General features: G+C 37.9%; 1 protein-coding gene across 1 annotated transcript in view; it reads left to right on the top strand.

The window, feature by feature from the left end:
• The first annotated feature begins 367 nt into the window (after window positions 1-367).
• LOC127631926 (stAR-related lipid transfer protein 13-like) overlaps window positions 368-24522 on the top strand; it is a 126505-nt gene continuing 102350 nt past the window's right edge. The window contains exons 1-4 of the mRNA XM_052110334.1: window positions 368-518; window positions 5769-6949; window positions 19837-20004; window positions 23998-24141. Of these exons, the coding sequence (XP_051966294.1) occupies window positions 5912-6949; window positions 19837-20004; window positions 23998-24141 (1350 nt within the window). The 5' untranslated portion in view covers window positions 368-518; window positions 5769-5911. The remainder of the gene's footprint in view (window positions 519-5768; window positions 6950-19836; window positions 20005-23997; window positions 24142-24522) is intronic.

Here is a 24522-nt window from a genome sequence, read left to right as displayed (position 1 = left end):
GTAACCTGGAATGTGTCCAACCCATCGGACTGGGGGTCAGAGCCCATAAGACCAGCACACAATGAGACATGGATCTCTTCTTAACAATTAAAGCCAGTGCAGGCTATTTACATCCAAATATGCTGCGTGCAGTGCCTTGTTTACACAACAGTATTTCTTCCCTTTCCTTCTCTCTCTCTCTCACCCTCTCCCCTTCGCCTAACTCCTCCCCAAACCATCACTCCAACAGCTATACATTCTTCCACCCCTTCCACTCTAACTCTGAATGACTTAGTCACTGCATGCTGAGGCTTCCCATTGCCTGTGGGGATTTTTGGGAATTTGTGATGACAGCACCTCTCCCTCTGTGAAGTAGTTGCCTAGAATCTCCAGTAAGAAGGAGAAAGAGACACTCGTCAGAGTCAAAGTGCATCTACACGCATGTTTCTCGGTTTAAATGGGACCTTGGATACTTTGATGTACCTCATGATTACCATGACAGCCATTGGACTTCCAAGCAGATTCTGAACTACTCCAAGGTTAGATGGTCTTCATTGTGTTTTAATACACAGAAGTCAATGTGTATTTGGTCAAATATTTCAATGATGACCTGTTGGTAACTATGCAGCATATGGACAATGGTAAAAAGTGAATTGAGAGATAATTATTTGGTTCTGTTGTTATCTTTCAGTGTTTGTGCAGGGAAAAAATATACTGATAAAATGTAGGCCTATATCTTGAATACACAGTAAGTCTCTTTGGATAAAAGTGCCTGCCAAATTAAATGTAAATGTTCTTGTTTAATTTGCTTCTAAATGATACATGAAATGTCAGGACTCTCCATAGAACAAAAGCATCATTGATGAATAAAAAAAAAAATGTCATCACCAAATGACTTCAACATCTGTATTTAGGAAGTTTCATGAAATACTTGACATGTTGAAAGTGGACATGTGTGACATGTTATATTCCATTTAAAATAGTTTTAAACAATTTAGATCATTGATTTCTAATTGCTTATGTTACTAATTTTTTAAGTCGCTTTGGATAACGAACTCGGCAACGACTGACGAAATGTAAATGTAGTTATTAATCATGCAGCTGTAATGAGCTCACTTGAATTATTAGTATCTGGAATATTTGAATTTTTAAAGTTCATTTGTCATATTTCAGGACCAGAAATGAACTAGTAAGGACAAAAAGGTGATTCAATCTTTTTTAAAACATAATATATATATATATATATATATATATATATATATATATATATATATATATATATATATATATATATATATATATATGATATATACTGTCATAGCACTTAAAATATAAAGTTCCATTTTATGTTAACGACGTGGACATTTGCCACAATCAACCATTTTAGCAATGAGTACATTAATGTTTATGATTATATACAGTATTTACGTCTTAAAATTTTTTATAATTTTACCTGCTTTTGAATTTCATTTAAAAATACTCAATAAAAAGTTATCACTCAAGGATGCATATGAAACTTAATTACACCAGGAACATATGGCAGGAGTCGTAGGGTTATTCACAACTTACACGCATCAGTGACTCGGTGTGTTTTTATTATATCATTACAGATTTGTGAAACATACAAACTGTAATTAAATAATAACGATCTCTATTAAATTGCCACGTTAACGGTCACTCACAGTCTGTAAAGTGAAAAGAAAACACGGCTCACCTCTTTTCATGTATTGCAACACTTTATGCTAAATGAGAAACTTGTATAATGCTTGAGTGACATTCACACTGCAGAATCCTCTTTGGCTGTGTGGATCAACTCTTTCATACAGCTGGGAATGAGGAGGCCTCCTTTTTCTCTGAAGTTTAAGAGAAAGAGGGGCTGAAGGAAAGGAGGTGAGCTGACTAGATCTAATCAGGGATACACTTGCAACACTGTTTCCCCTGAGGGACAAACAGTTTCCTATTTGGTAAACACCTTTTTTGGCTTCATTTAGGCATTTGTTTAGGTGATTGTCCATCAAATCTTCTCATGACAAACTAAAATAATGGATAGTTCAGATTTTTTTTTTCATAAAAGTAGTCTATATGACTCATTCACCATATCTCTGTATATCTAAATCTCCTAAACCCATATTATAGCTCATATGATAGAACAGACCTAAATTGTTGTTGTTATTTGCTGAAAACCTTGCTGTTCTCATTTATTTATTAATACTTTTTTCTCCTTTTTGGAGCTTGACGGTATAAATCACCAATGTTAGTATAAAAATTCTGCTTGATATCTACTTGTGTACTCGATGGAAGACAAAAAATTATGCAGACTGATTTAACTCGAAGTGAATTTGAAATCAGTAGACTGACTTTTCTAAAATCGGTCTGTCCTTACTGAAATGTGACACACTGCCCCCAGTGGCCAAAGTGGTAAGTGTTGTTGGGCGTATGGATGTGCGTGTGCTCCATATTCCGGGAGGTAAATGTCCACAGAGGGGCACCAAAAGAGAGTTGTTTTCAGCTGTACAAGATGTAATACAATAAAGAGGAATTAATATTTTACAAAGTGATCCCACCAACCCAAACCTAACCATCAGTGAAGTAAAAATTTAATCTCAGAGGGAAAAAGGCAACCTCCAAATTACGCTTATTACTGATCATGCGAATGTGATTACTTACTGGTTTCAACCTAGGTCTCCTACACTGCTGACGCAACGTGCTTCCGATCACGCCACAGGGGCTGGATCCAATGCCAAAATGTCTAATTGGGGAAGACGCTTATCGATGATTTGGCTCAATGTTGCCGATCCCAGGGTACCAGAACTCTCGGAAACTGCATGCTGACTTCCCGTATGAGAATTTTCATTGTTTTGCGTGATCTAGGCCTTTAGGTTAGTGTAGTTAGAATGCCATCATTAAGTTGGTTGAATAAATACAGTATTTCAAATTATTTTAAAGTCAGTGTATAGTCTGTAATAGCTTTATTTTGGCTTTACAGATTGTGTTAGCTTATTTGTTTGTGTGTTCACAGTCCGGTGACACAGGCACATGGATAGTCAGAGCTGTAGGTGGCTGTGAGTCACTGGCCTTGTGAGGTGTTTGGTCACTGTTCTTATCAGCTTTTAAAGGTTAAAGCCCTGAAGTTTTGTTGAGCGTTGGTGTGTGTTTTTCTGTGTCTTGATGAAATTGGACAATGTTTGCGTGTGTGTGAGAGAGAGTGAGTGAGAATCCAACATGTTTTAGGCCTCAGTTAGGGCTGCCAGCTGGCCCCCTTCTCACATGAAGCACCCAAGATACAGCACAGAGAGACACCTCTGATTTTCTATGCATATTTTGGAGGGCACAGGAATATTCAATCTTTCCAATATTCTGTTGAAGACCACCATCAAAGATTCCATAGAGGAAGGTATGCATTGAACTCTCATAACCGACATTTAAGAAAAATGCATCATTGCTGTTTTGTTTCTGTTTTTGAAATGTTAGTGTAAATGTAGTTCTAGCAGGAAGATTTCAGGATTCATTCATTAGGCATCACATCCAATCACAATACAGCCTCTTCTTTATAGGCCTGCCAGCTGCCTCTCATTGTTCACATACTTCCATGTTTTCACCCCCATCCCACCCATCTCCACCAGTTTAGGTCCTGTCCCTGGCGGGGGGTAAGCTCCGCTGCCCTGCCGTCATTGCCTCTGGCAGGATCTGACGGTTCAAGCAGCATCGGAGTGCTGAACCGTTGGACGGGGCTAAAGCAAAATGAAATTAGTAACTTTTCATTCATATTATTCCAATAACGTTGAGTCATTCTGATAAAACTGTTACATAAATGCCAAGATGACATTTTAACTTATAAATTTGGGTAAATTACATGAAATGCCAAACAGTGAAAGCAAATGTTAAAACCGAATAAATGTTAATTATATCTAAAAATAAAAACTTTTAGTTTAAAACTAAAATAATAATAGTTTTAAAGGTTTACAAGTTATACAAGTTTTTAATAAAATGACAACACAAAACATTTGGTGATAATCTGCATTAGGAAAAAAATATTATTTATTTAAATACTATTATTTGTTGGTTCTTTTATGGTTTATTTTATGCCTTCGACATATCATAGTTCTCATGAGACCAGGTTGCAACATACTTCTATGAACTTCTTTTCATACTGCAGTGTCCCTTTCTGGAATTACCTGACATATCAAATGCCAGAAATATACTAAATTGATAAATATGACAAAACAAACCAACCACATCTCAAGCTAACACAACAACATCACTTTACTGAGTGGCATGATTTCATGCTATAATTCTCTGAATAGAAACATCCTGCCAAGAACAACTTTGGTCTTTTCAGTTTTGCTGTTTAGATGATGTTCTCCATAAAAGGTGTCAGAAAGGAATGCTCTTTTCTTTTCCACCAATCAGAAAGCTTCTGTAGTTTAATGTGTGTTTTTGTTGACTGGAGGGGGTAATGAGGGTCTAGCAGGGTTGCTAACCACAGCATGGTCTGGGACATTAGGTCCTCTGATGAATGGACGGGTACATTATAAATCAGCCGCTGCCAAGAGAAGAGCCGGATTCCTCATTGCGCTGATGTCACCACCGTCAAGCCGGCAACAGATCCAGACTTGAACGCTCTCAGCCTTAGCCAGATGTTCAACCCCCTCATATCCCCTGTATTCCCCTCTCTGCCTGTGCAAAAGTCCCTCCTATTCTGGCTGTACCTTTATGAGATTATATTATCCCTTGACTGCCACTATGCAACCTCTTTATTCCCATTGTTTCTCTGTGAGATATTCTTTCTCCACATCTTGTCTCTGTGAGATTCCTTGCTATTCTCACTGTGTCACTTTGAGATTCCCAGTTATTCCTTGAATAATTTTTATTCCAATGCATTGTACTGCATATTTATCACTTGCTGCCTCCATTGATGTAGGCTACAACAAAGAACCGTAAACAAAGCAACAAAATATTTTTTAAGCAACATTATGGTAAAATTTTAAATGAAGCAATGTTTAGATGTATCTTTTATAATCAAAGCAAGATGCAAGTTACAGTAAATGTTATCAACAGCAGATATAGTGATGTGACAAATTTATGCAGACATTTAAAGCAAACTCATTAAAGTCTGTTGTGTCTTATCAGAATGATACTTAGGCTTTGCCATAACATTGCATATGAAGCAATGCTGATTAAAGTTTACACACTTTCAACTATACTTAAAGTTTGTCAAGACAAAAGCCGTGTTGGATGGATGGATACAAGCAGATTTAAGGCCTTGAGGGTGTTTGTTTATGTTTTGATATTTTAACAGTGTCTGTTTGAATTGTCATGGCCCATTTGAAAATTCAGTCAATGTAAGTCTATAGGATTTTTGATTGCCCACTATGGAAACAATTGCTAGTATGATCAGATTGAGAAACATAGCAACCCGAGTCAGAACAGTCTGAAGGTCTGTGCCAAGTTTGGTGGATTTAACTATTTAAATAAATACACAAACAAACAAATAAACAAACAAACAAATAAATAAATAAATAAAATAAAAAACATTAACTGAAGTCTGTAGAATAAAGGTATATTGGCTTTGTCAGGCCAACATAATTACATATTTGGTTTAAGCAGAAGTGATGAACTTGAGAAAATAGAAAATAACAAACTAATCATCAGAAAAGCTTTTGAAACTAGCTTCTTTGGATTGAGTCACATTAAGTTTGCTAAGTATGCCTAACATGCTAAATAAATAAATGTAAATGTAAACGTACTAATGCTGAAAACATTTGACAATTTATATCGTTTCTTTCCAGGATGATTGGCACAAAGTACTTTTTTGTGCCGAGGATCTAATCCAGTCCAAATGGTGAAATATGTCAATCATGGCAAATTCTGGCTTCAGACGAAGACTTCTCTGGACATTCCTTATGACTAGCTTTAAACTGTAGACTGAAATATGGACAATCGACCTATGGTGACTTTAGAAGAACAGCTGTCATCAGCGTCGCAGGAGCTCCCCAAAATGACTTTCTCTGTAGAGCTTTTACAGGCAGACTCAACCGTGGAAAAAAGTCCAGTCCTACTAGATACTTTCTTAAAGAGAGATCGCCATTCAATAAGTCTTGAATCTGTTATAGATGGAAATATGGTGGCCCAAACACAGTTTGAGCTGAAGAATGGAAATATAATTGACCAGAAAGTCAGTAAAAGTTCAGCCGAGACTTTCAGCCAAATTACACCAGATAATAGACAAAACAGACAAAGCTCTATTGTAGAAGTCAACGAGGGTGGACCTTGTCTTATTTTGAATACACTTACAAAGGAAAAAATCCTTGATACCACTGTGACAAACAAATACATTGAAGATCAAGGCACTTCTGCTTGGATATCAAGCACAAAACCTGAGCTAATTGGTAGTTGTCATGCACAGGACAAGGAGACATTGGTCAAACATTTGTTGAGTGCTAGTCCAATGGCTAATAACCATGACATGGACACCTCCAGAACTTCCTGTACTTTCTCTTTTTTGTCAATCAGATCCAATTCTGACCCCATCTACAAATCTGCATCCTCTCCAGTGAGCCCCTCCCACCTTGTGCACCCTCATTCAGCTCCTTTGCCCGTCTCTAGAAGGCCAGATATTCCCCGAATCATCAAACACAAGCCCAGCTCCATCACCTTTGCAGATTACGACAGCCTTTCTGGTCTGATCCAAAGTGCCCAGGCCAATGTGAGTTCAGATGTTTCTGAGATATCTACTGAAGATGAAAGTTGTGATGTGGTCTTCCATGATAATGGTGATGAGGTGTTCCCTGAAGTACACAAATTCAAAGAGCTTCTTCCAGGCTTCAGACAACAGAGGAGTAGTGGTTGGGAGAAGCAAAGGAGGGAAGGAACCTGTGGAGAGGCGAGTGGAGAAGGAGGCTCCACCACCAGTCTTCCACCCACGAGCGCCAGCAGTAATGAGGCCGAGGAGGAGAGCAGCGGTACCGAGGTGAGGGCAAATGTTGTTGTTTTTTTCCAGTTAGATGTTTAATAGGCCTTTTGAGATGTGTTGAAGCATAGCTATGGCAACTGATTTAGAAGAATGCCCATAGAGGTCTTTTGAGGTTTGATTTTCCTTGTTTTTTAAGTGATATAAAAGATACTTTCAAAGGAATAGCTGGTTATCAGTGTTATTATATACAGTTAAAACAATTGTTAGGGTTTCACTAGACTAATACAGCTTCTAACTAGAACAAAGCTAGTCTCTATGGTTTGTTTGCACTGCACAGACATGGTTTTCAAATCTGATCTTTAGGTCTGGCTGTCATTTTGCAAGTGAAATCTGACCGTATAGTCAATATAAAGAAAAGCCTTCTTGTGCAACTATCATAGCTTCTGTTTTCAAGGAATGTAGAGTCTGGTGTCCTTCCTGTCTCCTGTCAAAGCAAATGTCTGTTTAGCAGTGAACTTAGCCTTCCATTACTAAAGGCTCCATTTAGTTGGAGTCATGGATGATTTGCGTCTTTCTCCTAACCCTATCCCTGACCTGATTGTTGGTAACCTATTGCCTCTCCATCACAAGTTTATTGGCCTTTAAAGACGTAACATGTGAAAAAACAATAGCTTGGTTAACAGTGGCTACTGTAAAACTGTCTCATACCATTCATACCATAGATAACCTGTAAAAAGAGTAAAGCTGAGCCAAACACACTCTCTTCGTCACTTAAGCATACGAGTGTCAATATTGTTCAGCATAGATTCAGTTTTACATCTGTTGATATTGTTAGAATTACCTGCCCTTTCCATTATGCATGTTTTACTAATATATGCCATACAAATAATGATTTATCTGTGTTTATTCTATACAGTGTGGCATACAAGTTTGATATATTTTATACTGTAATTTGTGATTTAAATAATATTTATTACTTTACTCTAGAATTTCCATATACATTAGTTTCCATATAGATTTGATATCATCTAATTAGTGCTAGTTCACTGCAAACAAATTTCTCACTTAGTATTTATGTCTCGTTTTCCAGTACAAAAATATCTAATCCTTAAAACAAGACTTGAAAAGTCTTTTCCTTTTACTATTTTAAAATATAGATTTAAAATAGGTAGATTGCAGTACTTTTAAATGAGACATTTTGTACAGAGCTCAGACATCAACCATTTTCAAAAAAATTGTTTTTATTAGGGATGTTCAGATACAATTTTTTTTAAGAACGAGTATGAGTACCAATACTTTTGGTATTAGTATTTTTCATACTTGCAATACTGAGTACGATACCTGTTTTCTCCTCTTCCTTAACTCCATATTAACAGTTTATTAAAATTTTATCATCAAAATGGTGTTTAAATAAATTAATTCAATAAAACGTGAATCTAATAAAAATCTAATAATTAATTTTTAACATACTATTGTATTATTTTTTATCAAAATTATTGCTTTTATACATTACCTCACAGCACAATCCAAAATACCACATTGGAGTAATATTTAGCCATATAAAGTGCTGTATAACCGAGCATCACAGATGTTAGATACTGCTTAAGTATTATACAATTACTATTGATTTATTATTATTATTATTAGTAGTATTACAGTGAATATTACATAACTTTACAGTAGTGATGTATTTCTGTCATAATTTTCCTGTAAATGTTCCTTTAGTTTTAACAAAGCTTTTTTTATTGAAGTGTTTCTGTGTTGTTTTGACCAAGGAGGTCTGACATAATGATGGCAGCTTCCCACTCTGGAAAGCCGGACGCTGCATGACTCAAAGTGATTATTAAACTGCAAATGGCTGCTATGTAATTAAGTATGTGCTCTGTATGTGCCTCAAGCTACAACATAAATTTGCACTCTGTTTACTGTCATCTGCTACAAACAGAGAGTGCGAATTTCTTGCCGGTGTTTTCCCTATATAAGCCTTTGAAGAGCTTTAAAAGGTATGAGCAGCCGGCATCAGGACAACACGGTCTCTACACATTCATAAGTGCTCACATCTGAATAACATACAAACAATATTTATTTAATTAAATCTTGCAGCTTTTATGGTTAAATAATCTCACTAGGATATAATGTGATTTTAATTTGTGGGTTGAATTATTACGTAATAACATTTGTACGTCAGGTGGTAGCGGTTCCCTATCTGTCACTCACTCCCCCTTGGGAGCCCCAAACACCTCTGATCTTTGAGAAAAGGACAATGGGAATTGGCAAGTGGAATTTGGATGCCACTCCCCCAGACATACGGGTATAAAAGGAGCTGGCTCGCAACCACTCATTCAGATTTTTTCTTCGGAGCGAGCAGTTGTGTTTCAGAGATTCCTCTGCCGATCCATTCACCGCGGCAAAGCTGTTGGATTAACGGTGCGTTACACTGGGGCTATGGGCACACTCTACCAGGAGTGTGTTGGCCTCCTGGGTCAGAGACATCTGCAGAGCAGCAGGCTGGGCAACATCCAACATCTTTGTGAGGTTTTACAACCTCCGGGTTGAGCCGGTTTCGTCCCGTGTGTTGTCAGGAATGAGCAAGAAAGTTGCGGGACAGCTGGCCAGGTGTACTGCTTGTGTATTGCGCCTTTCCCCTCCTGGAGGCGACGTTGTGCACTTTTTACCCCCAGTCGTGTTAACGAAGATGTGACCGGAGTTTGCGGAGAAACTCGCTGCCAGCCCAGTACGTGTGCTAACTAGGCCCTGTACTGGGGTAGGTGCTCCACAGGTTGCCTGTATGTAACCCTGTGTGATGTATCTTCTGTGAGACAGTTTCCCCATTGGTGAACCCATGTCTTCCTTTGGCAAAGGCCCCTCTGCCCCCGGTCGGCGTTTTTATTAGAGCTCCTCCCCCCCAGGGTAGGACCTACCACGGGGACTTCTCCACATGAGACACTGCCGACAAGACTCGGTAAGAACATGTGATGTATTTCCACACAATTTCCTCCCCTTCGGGCAGGGTGTGGTCAACGCGGTGTCCTCCCCCTTGGAGTGACACCCCCCCAGATGAAGTGGACACTATATGTCCCCCAGCTGAATTATTTTTATTCCTTTTGTGGAGAAAAAAGAGAAGAGGCCAGGGCTGGGCTGGGGCAGCCGGTTCCCATTTTTTGGGAAGTCGGGTCGTTCCCGAGGTGCAGGGGACCGTACAACCTTCGTAAGAGGGGAGGTTACGTGACAACTGGGTGCGCTGGCTACGAGACACAAAACAGTCTCCCTATCTCGCACTGTCAGTCCAAGCAACACAGTTCAGCTAATTGTGGTGTTTTGTATAGGGACCCCTTGTGTCACTACATCGACACAACGTCGAGTGAGTGACAGATAGGGAACGTCCTGGTTACTTTTGTAACCTCCATTCCCTGATGGCGGGAATGAGACATTGTGTCCCTCCTGCCACAACACTGAACTACTTGTGAAATTGCCGGGACCTTGTCTCGGCTCCTCTGCACAAAACCTGAATGAGTGGTTGCGAGACAGCTCCTTTTAAACCGCAAATATGCAAATTCCAGTCGTCAGTTTCCATTGGCGTTTTCTCAAAGATCAGAGGTGTTTGGGGCTCCCAAGGGCGACACCTAGTGTCACTATAGCGACACAATGTCTCTTTCCCTCCATCAGGGAATGGAGGTTATGAAAGTAACCAGGACGTTTTCGGTCTCAGAGCATATTTAGTGTAGGAGTACCAGTACATGAGCGCTGCATCGGACATGATACCGTATTGGTATCGGGACATCCCTAGTTTTTATGTCTTACTTGCAAAAGGTATGGTTTTAAAATGTGTTGTATTTAGTTTTATTCTGAAAATAACTGCTGTTTACATTGAAAGAACAAACATATTATATTATATTATATTATAATTCATAAAATGTATTATATCAATACATTAAATAAACAATTTATTAAAAAAATCTAGTTATAAAAAAAATAAATAATAATAATTTGTTCAGAGAAAGACAATGACAAACCAAGGCAATTGTATGTCAAATCTGTGGCTGTGATTGTTTTCAGAGTAACTGCTCAGTGACCGTGATGTAGTTACAGTAATTAGCTAAATGTACATAGGTTCAAATGATTTTCCTATTGCAGGAGAGCTGAGAGGTGACCTGTAGTTCATTGAGGCATTTGTCTGGGTTGTTTTGGCAGAATTGAGGCCCCAGCACCCCTCTGTGATGCACATGCTAAACTCTCCCCTCAAATTACTCATTCTCTCTTCATGCATTATTTAAGATGAACGTGTGAAAGAATGAGGTATGCCTCACATGAACGGTGACCTTGCCTCATTTACACCTTCTCAAGACATTCCACTGTGATCATTCACAAGTTATCAATAGATATGGACAAATTATATTTTTGATAGTAAAGGGATAGTTTACTCAGAAATTATTAACTCAACCTTACTGTATGTTGTTCCAAACCTGTGTGGCTTTCTTTCTTCTATAGAACACAAAAGGTAGTGACTGTCTCAGAGACCATAAAAAAATGTATGCAATAAAAAAGTGAAAGGTGACTGATGCTAACATTCTGCCTAATATCTCCTTTTGTGTTTCACATAAAAAAAGAAAGTCATGCAGGTTTGGAACAAATTATGAATAAATTATTAAATAATTTTCATTTTTGGGTAATCTATCCCTTTAATATATCATTGTTTTTTCAAATGTAGGTCTTCAAATTGACCATATGAAGGCGCTATATTCAAACCTTTACCCATGATGTGGATTTGATGCATTGGTAGAGTTGTTTATTTCCTTGTGGGTGGAATTTACATGTGCAAATGTCTTATAAAATGACCAGTATTCATAGAGTTGAATTAAACTGTAGCATCTCTAGTTGTCTGCAGTGGACATCCCCATGTGGAAAGACATTCAGCTAGTGAATGCATCCTGTAACAAAAAGGAGGATTCCAGAGTCTTATCTGACCTGGATTTGAAGCAGTTCAACAAACGGATTATGGCTGGTGGCCTATAAGGATGACATATTGCTACACTCTCCTTTACCCCATGGAGGTGGCTGGCACACTCAGTGGGTGGCATGGCCATGGCAGGAAGCCCAGAGCAATGCCAAAGCCAGGCACTTGACTCCTCATTTCCATGTCAATGGGCCATTGCTGAGATTAACAATGTGGCCAATTTGTGGCGGTGCAGTTATGGTCCTCGGCCATTCTGTCCTCCGTGGAAGATAACAATGATGAGCTGATCTGGTGGGACTGACTCATACCGGTCCAGTTGCCATGACAAGTGTATTTTCTCACGACTGACAGGGCGGAAAAGGGCGTTTTAACCGATGCAGGGTTACTGTTTCAGTTCACAGAGGACAGGGTGATATTGAATACCGCTCATTCGGTGCAAGAAATGGGTGCCAAGAACTAAATGGCTAAATCGACTAAATGGATTGGCAGCCGTTGGACCAAGATACTGTATGTTTTCGAGGTTTTAATGTGTGGGAAAATGCCCACATATTTTGCATAATTTGTATTTTTCAGCTTAAACTTTAAAGATTATTAAAACTGTATGTGCTTATTTTTATTTCTTTGCCTATTTTGAAGATTTACACATTTAAATTTTAAAACAAAATTCCATCAAATTGAATTGTGTAATTTTTAACAAAAAGAGATGAAATTTTTTCTTTTTTCTTTTTCTTTTGTTAAAGATGACTTAATTCACTATAATGGAATTTTGTTATAAAATTGAAGTTAAATCTTAAAATATTTTTTTTAAGGTGAGACCAGGGCTAGTTGTCACCCAGTCTTAATTTTTGTGAATTCTACATATTTCTTCATAGAAATCATCATATTTTTGTTTTAGCTTTAAAAAAACATTATGAAAACACTCTGGCAAACATTAAGGCAAGGGTAAACTTGCTAAAAGGAGCTAAAAGGTTTAAATGTTATTTTTAGGCTAAAGGTACACTCACCTAAAGGATTATTAGGAACACCATACTAATACTGTGTTTGACCCCCTTTCGCCTTCAGAACTGCCTTAATTCTATGTGGCATTGATTCAACAAGGTGCTGAAAGCATTCTTTAGAAATGTTGGCCCATATTGATAGGATAGCATCTTGCAGTTGATGGAGATTTGTGGGATGCACATCCAGGGCAGGAAGCTCCCGTTCCACCACATCCCAAAGATGCTCTATTGGGTTGAGATCTGGTGACTGTGGGGACCATTTTAGTAGTAGCCATCAGAGGATGGGTACATGGTGGCCATAAAGGGATGGACATGGTCAGAAACAATGCTCAGGTAGGCCGTGGCATTTAAACGATGCCCAATTGGCACTAAGGGGCCTAAAGTGTGCCAAGAAAACATCCCCCACACCATTACACCACCACCACCAGCCTGCACAGTGGTGACAAGGCATGATGGATCCATGTTCTCATTCTGTTTACGCCAAATTCTGACTCTACCATCTGAATGTCTCAACAGAAATCGAGACTCATCAGACCAGGCAACATTTTTCCAGTCTTCAACTGTCCAATTTTGGTGAGCTCTTGCAAATTGTAGCCTCTTTTTCCTATTTGTAGTGGAGATGAGTGGTACCCGGTGGGGTCTTCTGCTGTTGTAGCCCATCCGCCTCAAGGTTGTGCGTGCTGTGGCTTCACAAATGCTTTGCTGCATACCTCGGTTGTAACGAGTGGTTATTTCAGGCAAAGTTGCTCTTCTATCAGCTTGAATCAGTCGGCCCATTCTCCTCTGACCTCTAGCATCAACAAGGCATTTTCGCCCACAGGACTGCCGCATACTGGATGTTTTTCCCTTTTCACACCATTCTTTGTAAACCCTAGAAATGGTTGTGCGTGAAAATCCCAGTAACTGAGCAGATTGTGAAATACTCAGACCGGCCTGTCTGGCACCAACAACCATGCCACGCTCAAAATTGCTTAAATCACCTTTCTTTCCCATTCTGACATTCAGTTTGGAGTTCAGGAGATTGTCTTGACCAGGACCACACCCCTAAATGCATTGAAGCAACTGCCATGTGATTGGTTGATTAGATAATTGCATTAATGAGAAATTGAACAGGTGTTCCTAATAATCCTTTAGGTGAGTGTATTTTTTCATTACAAATAATATCAACAGCATAACAGTTTGAGTGAAGAATCTGTGCAAAATCCAATAATTATGATATAACCATGATCCTGCATATGAATATTCATAGCGCATCTTTTGAAAGTTCTTTAATTAAAGAAAACCTGTTCTGTACAAAATGAGTTAACACAGTTAATGTCATATTTGCTTATTTGATTACTGATCATGAAATTATGTGGAATCTTCAATATTTTTACATAATGTCATACATTTTTCAAAATCATGCAAAGGGGTAATTACTAGCATGCAAGCAGCATTGAGAGAGGAGCAGGCTATTTTATTTATTTTGCACCTGCAAAATCCTAAAACTTTTATTTCATTGTTTAATTTATATTTTAAAATAGAGCCCACGATGTGGGTTTATGTTTTCTCTTTTAATTGTTTAATGTAATTTTTAATGTGACCATGGTATAAGCAGGGTGTACCCAGTTGGGTAGCTAATGGGGTGAAAGGTGGCAATGATTCTAGGAGCCCAAAGGTCCAGGGAGTCCCACATCAAATTTTTAACTGTATTATTTCATATGAAAGGGGCCTCTACCAATATACAGTGAGGGGGCCTAGAATTCGTTGCTATGGCCCTGGGTATACCTGTATGCTGGGTTGGAAATCTCAAGGATGAATAGTGGTGTTTTCCTTATTACATCACATGATATTCTGAAAGCAAATAGGAACAAATGAAACACGTAATGTAGGCTGTCATCTGCGCAGCCTGACCGAAGCAAAGCGGGCTCGTTGACTCGCATGATTAACCGAAAGTGAAGCGCTGCCGGCTCATGATACGTGAATGGCTTGCACACGCTACATGATTCTGTTGGGTGTACTGTAGTCTCGTCATGTTTAAACTTTTTGTTTAGCCTCCCATTCAGCCCATGAAAACACAATGCGTGATCATGAGGAAGGATTACATCAAGATGTAGATTGGAATGCAGGTGCGGAATTTCATATAAATAAAATAGTCTACTTCTTTCTCGCCGTTGGTGGCGTGCCAGTGATTACCCCTCCACATGCCAATGCTGGCACGCATGCCATAGGTTGCTGACCCTTGTTTTATAGTATGTGTCTATGAAGAAATTGACTTTCAAAAATAAACCTTCCCTGAGAAATATTCACTGGAGTGAAGAGTGTGACAAGCCTTGGTCTGCCCTATACTGTACATAATGTATACAGTATATAATGTGCACTGATGAATCTTTTACAGTAAGACCAGAAACACACATTTAAATAGTGAATAGGGTCCATTTTAATTTCATGTTGACTTTAAGAAAACTTTGTAAAGTTACACTCAAAAAAATGACAACTTGACAAATTGAGGACAAATATTCCACTCAATTAAATTACATTATTTCAACCAAAAATGTGATCTAGTCCTGTTGTATACATTTAATGTTTTATGTCCACTAATTAAAAATGTGTCAAAGGTTATCATTTTAATTATGTTGAGGCAATGCAACTTTGACTGCTTTTAGCTTTTGATCAGTCTTTAGTTATTGCACATGTGCAGGTTAGTGAGGTCATAGTCTAACATAAAGAGTTTCTCCAGTGACAAGGATGAGCAACCAAGGGCGGACTAGGCAAAGATAGGCAATCACCAATGGCCCCCAAAAGCCAAGAGTCTTTATGCTTTTGCATTATCATTAATGCTAAATAAAGTGTGCTGAAATATTTAATATCACTGTTACAACGATATGCTTGATATCACCGTTATATCCAGCACCATCAATGCAAGCACCCCCCCCCCTCAGATCAGGCTGTAATAGAATATTCCAAGGTTTTATGAGTCTACACAAGTTCATAAACAGGTGAAAGTGATCCAAACCGCTCAAACAGTTTTGTGTGATTTCAGCATATACTCTGTTGCTAGTTACAAGCTAAAATAGATCATTGCTTTAATAGATAAATAGATAAATTTGAATTTATGGAGAGAAATACATTTTATGGAATCGAGACTTCTTAAGGTAACACTGTCTTTCCAAACGGATCAGATTGCTGCACAGCCTGCAACGCCACCCTCTGCTGCTTTCACGAGCCCAGCACTCTCTATAGTCAACAATACACAGTGTTGATGATGATGATGATTATGATTTGGGCATTAACACTCGTAAATAAAAAAAAATTTTTCTCAGACTTAAGACTCGTTTTCGCCTTATTTAATAACATAAATCTAATTTAAAAGTTGATCAAAGCCGTCTGGAAACATGCAAAGTCATCTTTTTGTGCATTCATTTGGATATAGTTAATTCAAGGTTAAGTTGATGGACGAAAAGTGCATTAAGATAGAGTGAGAGTGAGAAAGCAAAAAAGGTATTGTAGTGGTATGTATTCTAGTTCATAGTAGCCAGATTGTGTTTTTTGTTGTCTGACATTATTATTCACTCGTTTTTAGAAATTTGGCACAACCAGGTAGAAAGACACAACCACGGACACATTTTTGTTTGCTGTTTGAACAGTCTAGTGCTGTCACATAGACCAGTGAGATTTCTCAGGACACTTATTGTATTTCAGTGATATCTTTCAGGACATACTAATATTTTCTCCATTCCATAAAATAATAATAAGTAATAATAATAATAATAATAATAAAGCAGGCAACACCTTTAAGGGAAACTCAATGTAAATGTGTCATTGAAGAGGGCCCCATTCCTGTACTTTGCCTCAAATCACAAAATCCACCCCTGTGAGCAACGCAACACTAACTCCTTTATCTCTGGGAAAGACACTAATTGTTTTTCCACTCAAGACTCTGCATGGGAGGCTGGAAGATTTGATCATTATAAACAAATATATCCTCTTTTGTCAAAGTCAAGAGGCTTAATGATCCATCGCAGAAGGGCAAGACAGAGCGGCGCTAAAGGGACAACAAGAAAACGTGACTTACTTTGACTCCAGACCAACTAGAGACCTGTCTGGACAGCTTAAGGTCATGCCACCCAGTTTCAAGCCTAGAGATCCACTTACTCCCTTAAAGTTTAGGCAGCATATTAAAACTCTTAAACAGCTCACAAAGATAGCCGCCTGACAAAGCTGTAGTGTTTTAATAGCGAATGCCTCAAAAATCTCCCAGCAGTCAATCCAGATTGATTTAAATACTTCACAGCAAGTCTCTTGAAAGGTTCAGTGGCATACTGAAAACAGGATAGGAGAGAGCTCATTGTGAGTTTCATTTTCATTCATGCCAAATGAATTATGGCATCTGCTCTGACTTTGGTCTATACTGTTGTCATCCATTTTTTTGAACAGTTATCCCAGACTTGATAACAATCAGCATTCATACCCTTAACAATGGCTTTTGATGTATAAACTTTATGATATACAGTATTATTTGAAACTGTGCTTGGCAAAGAGCCTGAAGGTTGCACCTCATTGTTCGCTCTCCAAAGGAATGTCAGCATCATGAATCTAATTGGTTAAGGTCTTGCCATGTCCACATTCCATAAGACTGTATATGCTTTGAATGTAGCCCCCCTCTTCAGCAAAACCATGTATCTATGCTGCTTCAGACAAATGTGTTGCATTCTGGCATGACAGCCATCAATAGCATCATTGTGTATGGATGAGAGAGAGCTGTAATGGGCAGAAGCTCTATGCCTCTGGGCTCATGCAAAGAAATTCTCTAATCTTCCAACTTCAAACTTGCTTTTTAAGGGATAGTTAACCCCCAAATTAGAAATCTTTCATTATTTGTTCACATTCTTGTTGTTTCAAGCCTTGAATGACTTGCTTTCTTTGATGGAACCAAGTAGAAATGTTTAAGAATTGTATTGGTTGCTCTATTCAATACATTTGCAATGGATGCAAACTAAGGCTTCAAGCTTGTAAAAGGAGGCAAAAGCACCTTAAAAGTATCATAAACATTGTCCGTATGTCTTGTGTGCTCTGTTTCATGTCTTTGGAAGTTGTTTGATTGTTTTGTATGACTAACATGCAAAAATTATATTTATAATTCACTAAAATATTGACTTAGTCGATGCAAATATTGATGCATTCATGAGAGAGGAAGTGATGTTTGATTCATGTTCTTTTGAGTCTGATATGACTCTTTTGGTTCTCAAGTTTATTTTATTTTTCATTTTGTTAATATATTTATTTAGGCATTTATACAATTTATAATGACAGTTCATCTATCCAGCAAAATCTTTAAAAAATGTCAGAAAAGGAATTGGCTGAAGCCAAAGCTTATTATTATGCATACCATTCTCACCTCTCTAAATGTCTATTCTCTCTTTAAATATTTACATTAACAGTCCATGAAAGAACATGAAAATAAAAGAGCAAGAACGCAATATAATGTAACATTTATAATTTGACTACATCCTAACAAATAAGTTATTTCAATCAAACTTAACAAATGTACCCTTTGCTATAACTACTTATTTTCTATATGTTCAACTCAATTGCTGGTTTTAATTCCACATATTTTAATGATAATATTTGGACATTGCAGAAAAAAAGTATGGGTTGAAATGCCAAGATGCAAAATAAATCTCCAAGATCAAATCTTTGTTTATTTTGTTTTATTTAAAAGACATGAACATACACTACAAAGGAAACAATTGTATAGATTATATAGATATATAGACTATAGAAAAAAGTCATGTGCCTCTACAAGCCATGTGAATACAATTTGCTTTAAGAATATCATCAATATCTGAAATGTTTCTCTGGTTCAGGCCCAGCCCACCCATTTATGAGCTTGGCCCGCCTTGACAACCACACCCACCCCTACAAATGTTCTGCCCACCCAGAGGGTCCTATGGATCACCTTACATCTTAGAGCTGGAGCCAGGCCTAAGCTGGTTATTCTAAAATGCCAGAAAAAAAGCCTGTCTTAACACAAAGCTATCGTATGGCTTTAGAAGACTTGGACTTTTGCGTATGACCACATATATGGTACTTTTGTGTCCCCATTCAACTGTAATTGCATGGAAAAGAGTGACTAGTTTAATTCTTTGAATTGTCTCTTTGAAAAAAAATCAGACAGGGTTGGAGCAAAATGAGGGTGAGTTCATTTTTGGGTGAACTATTCCCTAAAGACAAATCACTGCAAAGATTCAAGCATTTCTGTCATCCGCACCAGTATGTTACTTTTAAATCTTCCTCATGGTTCATCCTTGCCCTCTTACTCCTTCTCTGGCCCCTCCATTTCCTGTTGGTAAAGGGGCAACCCTGTTGATTTACAGCCTGGTGAGTGTGGTAGATGACGATAATTTATAACCCAGGAATGTGTCTATGCTGGACAGAGCAGTCTATTTATACTCCTTGACAGCGGTGTCGGGGGAGTAGTGAAAGTAGCTCAGAGTAGAAAGGAGTGGAATACCACAAGACTATGTTTGGCCCACAATGGCAGCTGAGTTGTTTGCTAGTATTGCTCAGAATCATATGTGGCGCTTGCACATTTGCCCTCAGTGCTACATATTTACTGCTAAGAGTAGGCTATTGTCAGACACACAACACATTCTGACAAACAAAAGAGGAAAAGAGTCTTCTGGTATATGCTGGTTTGGTGCTGGTCTAGCTGGTGAAAAGAGTAACCTTTGAGCAAAAATATAAGTAGCAATAAAAGTAGCCTAGTGGATTCTTTCATGTTGAGTAAAGTTCAGTCTGACTTTGAAAGCTTAGAATAACAAGAATATCAGAGTGTGAAATCAGTGCTGGCCCATCAAGAGGACAGATGGTTATTTTTGGCTCTGTGCATCAAGGGAAAACACAGACCCTTGACCGAATAAGCAAGTCTAATGTAATGACTATGTCTAATCAATTTGATGTTCAAAGCATGTTTGTCTGAGATGTCCTATGTCTCCTCTCTCTTCACACAGGAGTCTCCGCAGGTCCTGTCTCCATGGTCTGAATCAATGACTCAGCTGATGCGAAGATTAGATCAGCTGAACTTGGACATAGAGGAAGCTCTCAGTGCTGGCTCCTCCCCCTCTGACACACCCAGCACCGCCCGCAAACACACAGCCAGTGACAGAGAATTCCTGCAGGTCATTTTCTTTTGCTAGCTTGTTTTCTTTCCCCTTAAATATACAGTAATGTACATTGTTTGTTGAAATAATTATGGGAAAGAGTTCATTCTTAAACTGCCATTAGACATCCAGGATTTGTTCAGTACAATATTATTACCATTTTAGTTCTGGTTAAAGCCAATAACTATAATTTTGTTTTCATAAAAATCGCAGACATTGCCATTCAGAAATGGATCCCACTGTTTTATTTTTGACTTGAGGTTGGAAAAGTTTTATCACAGGACCCAAAAAGTATTTGTACACTTTTAGACACTTTAAAGGGATAGTTCTTCCAAAAATTTAAATTCTCTCATTATTTACTCACCCTCATGATATCACAGGTTTGTTTGACTTTCTATCTTCACCAGAACACATTTGAAGAAAAATAGAAAAATATCTTAGCTCTGTAGGTCCTTAAAATGCAAGTAGATGATGATTGCTCTTTTGAGGCTCCAAAAATCACATCGCTTTCATTCTGCAGAGGTAAGCGGGTGTGACGTAATCCAATTTGCACTTGAAACACATGAGAAATGATGCACGTGCGGCACAGCCGGAAGAGCAGTGCTGTTTACAAGTGAGAAGGAGGAACGTCTGTCAGTAGCTTGGTTGGTTTTGGTTTCTTTACTCACAATAGTGCGGATGTGTGCTTATCCTGGATGTCTCAACCGAGAGAACAATGTGAGATTACATCTGTATCTTGGCAACACGAATACGTCACTATAATCACTGTAATCTATTGCTCCGGGTACGCTTCATAAGTAGGTTTGAGTTCAATATCGCTTTGCCATTTTACTGACATAATCTCACATTTTCCAGGATAAGCACACAAATGCACCATTGTGAGTAAAAAACAAAAAAACAGATAAATACATATCTAAACCAAAACCAACCAAGCTTTTGTGCAGCGTTTCACCAAGACATATTTTATTTTTCTTCAAATATGTTCTGGGGAAGAAAGAAAGTCATACACACTTAGGATATCATGAGTGTGAGTAAAAAAAATAGAGAATTTTTTGAGAAAAATTCATTTTTTGGTTGCATTTGAAGTCATACTTTCAAATGTCTGAATATCATTGAATTAGAAAACAAAGTGTAAAATCAAATATATGCAAACAAATTATGCTAGATGTTAACCCCTTTGTCTAGGGATTTGAGGGAAGTTCTTTACCCTGGTAGGAGTTATCAATGTGCTGGAGCAAATGACAAGGGAGACAGCGGTAAGTAGAAAATTATGTAATGGATTTATTTACAGTGAAGGAACAATGTGAAGTGAAGAAAACTATTTACAATCAGTAAATCAGTCAGTCAGAGTCAACCTATTAAAACAGATCACCGGGAGAAGGAACACGAACGGTGCTAAATCAAAAAACTAAACAAAACAAAACACACGCTAACTAATCCCCACTTCCCAGTGAACTGCCTAATAAAGAAAATAAACAAAAATAGTCTTCAGTGTCTGATACACTTTAACTACCCTACCCTATTTATACAACAAAACTTACACTGGTTGGCACCCGCTCATTACCAAGTGTAACAGCGTGAATTCCTATGTGATGGTCAATTGAAGTCACGTGACATACTTCCCTCACCGCTTCTCCCCAGTCTGGTGAAAATAATAAATCACAGAAGTTCAAAAGGAGCTTCAACCTGTCAACTTAGGCACACATATAATCGAGACATCCGTTCTCATTGGGCACGAGTCATCACCATAATGATGACATACAGGATAGTCATCCAATGACGTCCTCCTGGAAAGTGACCGTGAGAGAGAGAGAGAGAGAGAGAGAGAGAGAGAGTAACAAAACAAAGCACAACTCTCTCGGCACGCAACACTAGATCTTTTCTCAGAACCACATTTATTTTTCGAAGTCAATTATGCCATGAGTGCTAAGCAACTTGTGTCAAGGTGATTTCAAAAGGAAATATGAAGTCAGTTCCCCTCAAGAGTAACCACAGGTATAGTTTATCAGTAACAATAAAATTGTTCCACAAATTTCGACCACCAGAAGGGGCCCAAATCCCTTTTGTCTTCATTTTTAACTCTCTGGGCTCTACTTTTGTCAGTGCGCAAAGCACAGCGGTATGCACAAAAACTGTGTATTACGTCTTATCCAATTATCGTGAAAGTGCTAAGAGGAAGTCGCTGTGGGTGCGAGTGTTTTCACTATCTGTGGGTCTATGCATGCAAACTGTGGGTGGAGTGGCACAAAGCGCAATTTGCTATTTTCCTGAGAAATAGGTCATTGCTCTAAGACGTTTCAATATCAGGTCTGTTTTCAGCGTAAAGTCTTCCTGTATTTGCAGTTTGGAGATTCCACTAGCAGGTGGTAAAAATTTTCATATATTGGAAAATCAAATTATTTCTCTGATGATCAGAGTTGTAGCCATATTAACAGCAAGATTTCTGTTAAACTCTCTATAGGTCATGTTTATATTTTTACATTTTGTATTTATGATCAAATTTATTTTGGTAATTTTCCACCAAAAAATTGTTGTCATTGAGTGATTTTTTTTATTCACTACAAAAGGTGTCGGTCGAAGAAATTGAAGAGTAGGCTATATATGTTTGGATTTTGTTTTATTTATTTGACCATTTCATTATTTTGATTATATTTTCATCTAGTTTAAAGTGTAATTTAAATTTAGAAATATTTTTGGTAAAATATTTTCATGTTTCAATAAATACATTTAATTATTCAAAATCAAAATCGACCAGTAGAAGTGAAGTGATTCAATCACTTTTAACACTAGACATGATTTGTATATCAGTAGATGAAATGTATTAATAATACTTTCTTTCCCTATAATTTAACAGAGTGTACATCAAAACATTTTCTAAACATATAAAATGAGCATGTCCTATTATTTCTATTATATTTCTATTATTCAAATTCATTGCATATAGTCCAATAACACTACCAACTTCCTATAAATGTGCTGTCTTTGTTTATATTGCTGGTGCTTGAGGGAATGTACTATATAATAGACGCTGCAATAACCAGAGAAGAACCTTGAAATTAAATTGCACATGATCCAGCCCATCAGCACGTTGTGCGCAAAATTTCGCTAAATTCATACAAGCCTAGACTTAGTGCATGCTTGCATGAAAAATAACTAAACTTCATGGCCATGCCCACTGACTTTGCGCTTATGACTTATGTTATAGCGCTGCTCTATAGTGCCCACAATGTGGGTGTTCTATGGCAATTTAATGTCCCAGGGGTTGATTTTTATTCAAATGAACAGATTTCTAATCAAAATTGGTCTCATCAAAACTGATTGGTAACTTTTTACAAGTCCATCACCACTTTTTAGGTGTCTTTTTATGTATAGATTTGACTGTTTTTGTCATATAATATGTATAAATATCTAATAAGCATACAATCAGAACTGTATGATGTACTGAACGCTTAACGCGAGAGACCGTCCACTGGATATATATATCAGAATGTCTCTGGATGTACAATGGCATGGCGTCTGCTTATGACATGTGATATAGAATGTGCTGTAATTTGGCAAAGACTAGTGACACAAACACAGAAGTCCATTGTGTTGGGACATTGCCATGGGAAACTTTCACAAAACATCATGAATGCTCACAACAGAACCACCCTATAGCAAGTGTTCACAGCCAGAAACAAAAGTTCTTTTGGTTCCTCAAGACAACGATGTCTTGTGCTTGGAGTCTGTTGCTTTGTTTTGATCACTGTGTCTATTTGGGATGGTTAGGAGAACGACACGAGAAACAAGATCTCTTGCTTTGGTCCAGGTCATCTTTTATTTAGATGCTGTTCCAACATCTAGAGTTCTATCGTCTTCGCGGTCTTCCAAATGTACTGTCTAGATTTTTAATTGGATCACTAGTTTGTTTTTGCCTCTATGTCTCCAGCCATTGACCTCTTCTCTTGCCTCTCTTGTCATCTCTAGATGTCTTCTTGTCTCATACTAAAAGTAATTGTTCTGACGTTGCAGAGCGGAGCTGCAGGGTTAAGCCAGACCCTCAAATACAGCAACATGGCCAGAAGAACAGACACGAGGGAACGCCACGGCCAAGAGAGACTCACAAAAGTGGGAGCCGCCTTCTCTCTGGGGAAATCACTTGGTAAAAAGACAGAGGTAAGCGTTTAGACTTACCCAAAATTATTTTCATTTGTCTATCATCAAAATTAAACTACTGTGGTCCCCAAAAATGTATTTCGTCACTCTTAAAAATGTCTGAATGTCATTGCATTGCATTGCAAAATATCAAAGCCAGTGTCATCTGCAAACTAATGATGCTAAAGCTTTTCTTACAACTAACTTCACTTTTCTGAGTCTTTTATTTGCAATTACTTTTAACCTAATTATCACAAGGGAATTTTTACTGGATGTATAAAGTCAGTTCCTCTCCAGTTTACACATGTGTAATTAACTACGGACGCTAACATTGGACAAAAGTTGGAAATTTGGGAAAGTTTTGCTTGAAAATTGTGCTTGTCTTTCTTTAAAGGAAAAGTT

Source organism: Xyrauchen texanus, chromosome 38 (assembly GCF_025860055.1).
Source record: "Xyrauchen texanus isolate HMW12.3.18 chromosome 38, RBS_HiC_50CHRs, whole genome shotgun sequence".
NCBI lineage: Eukaryota > Metazoa > Chordata > Actinopteri > Cypriniformes > Catostomidae > Xyrauchen > Xyrauchen texanus.
The sequence above is the reverse complement of the archived record's forward strand: the minus strand, read 5'-3'. Positions and strand labels throughout refer to the sequence as shown.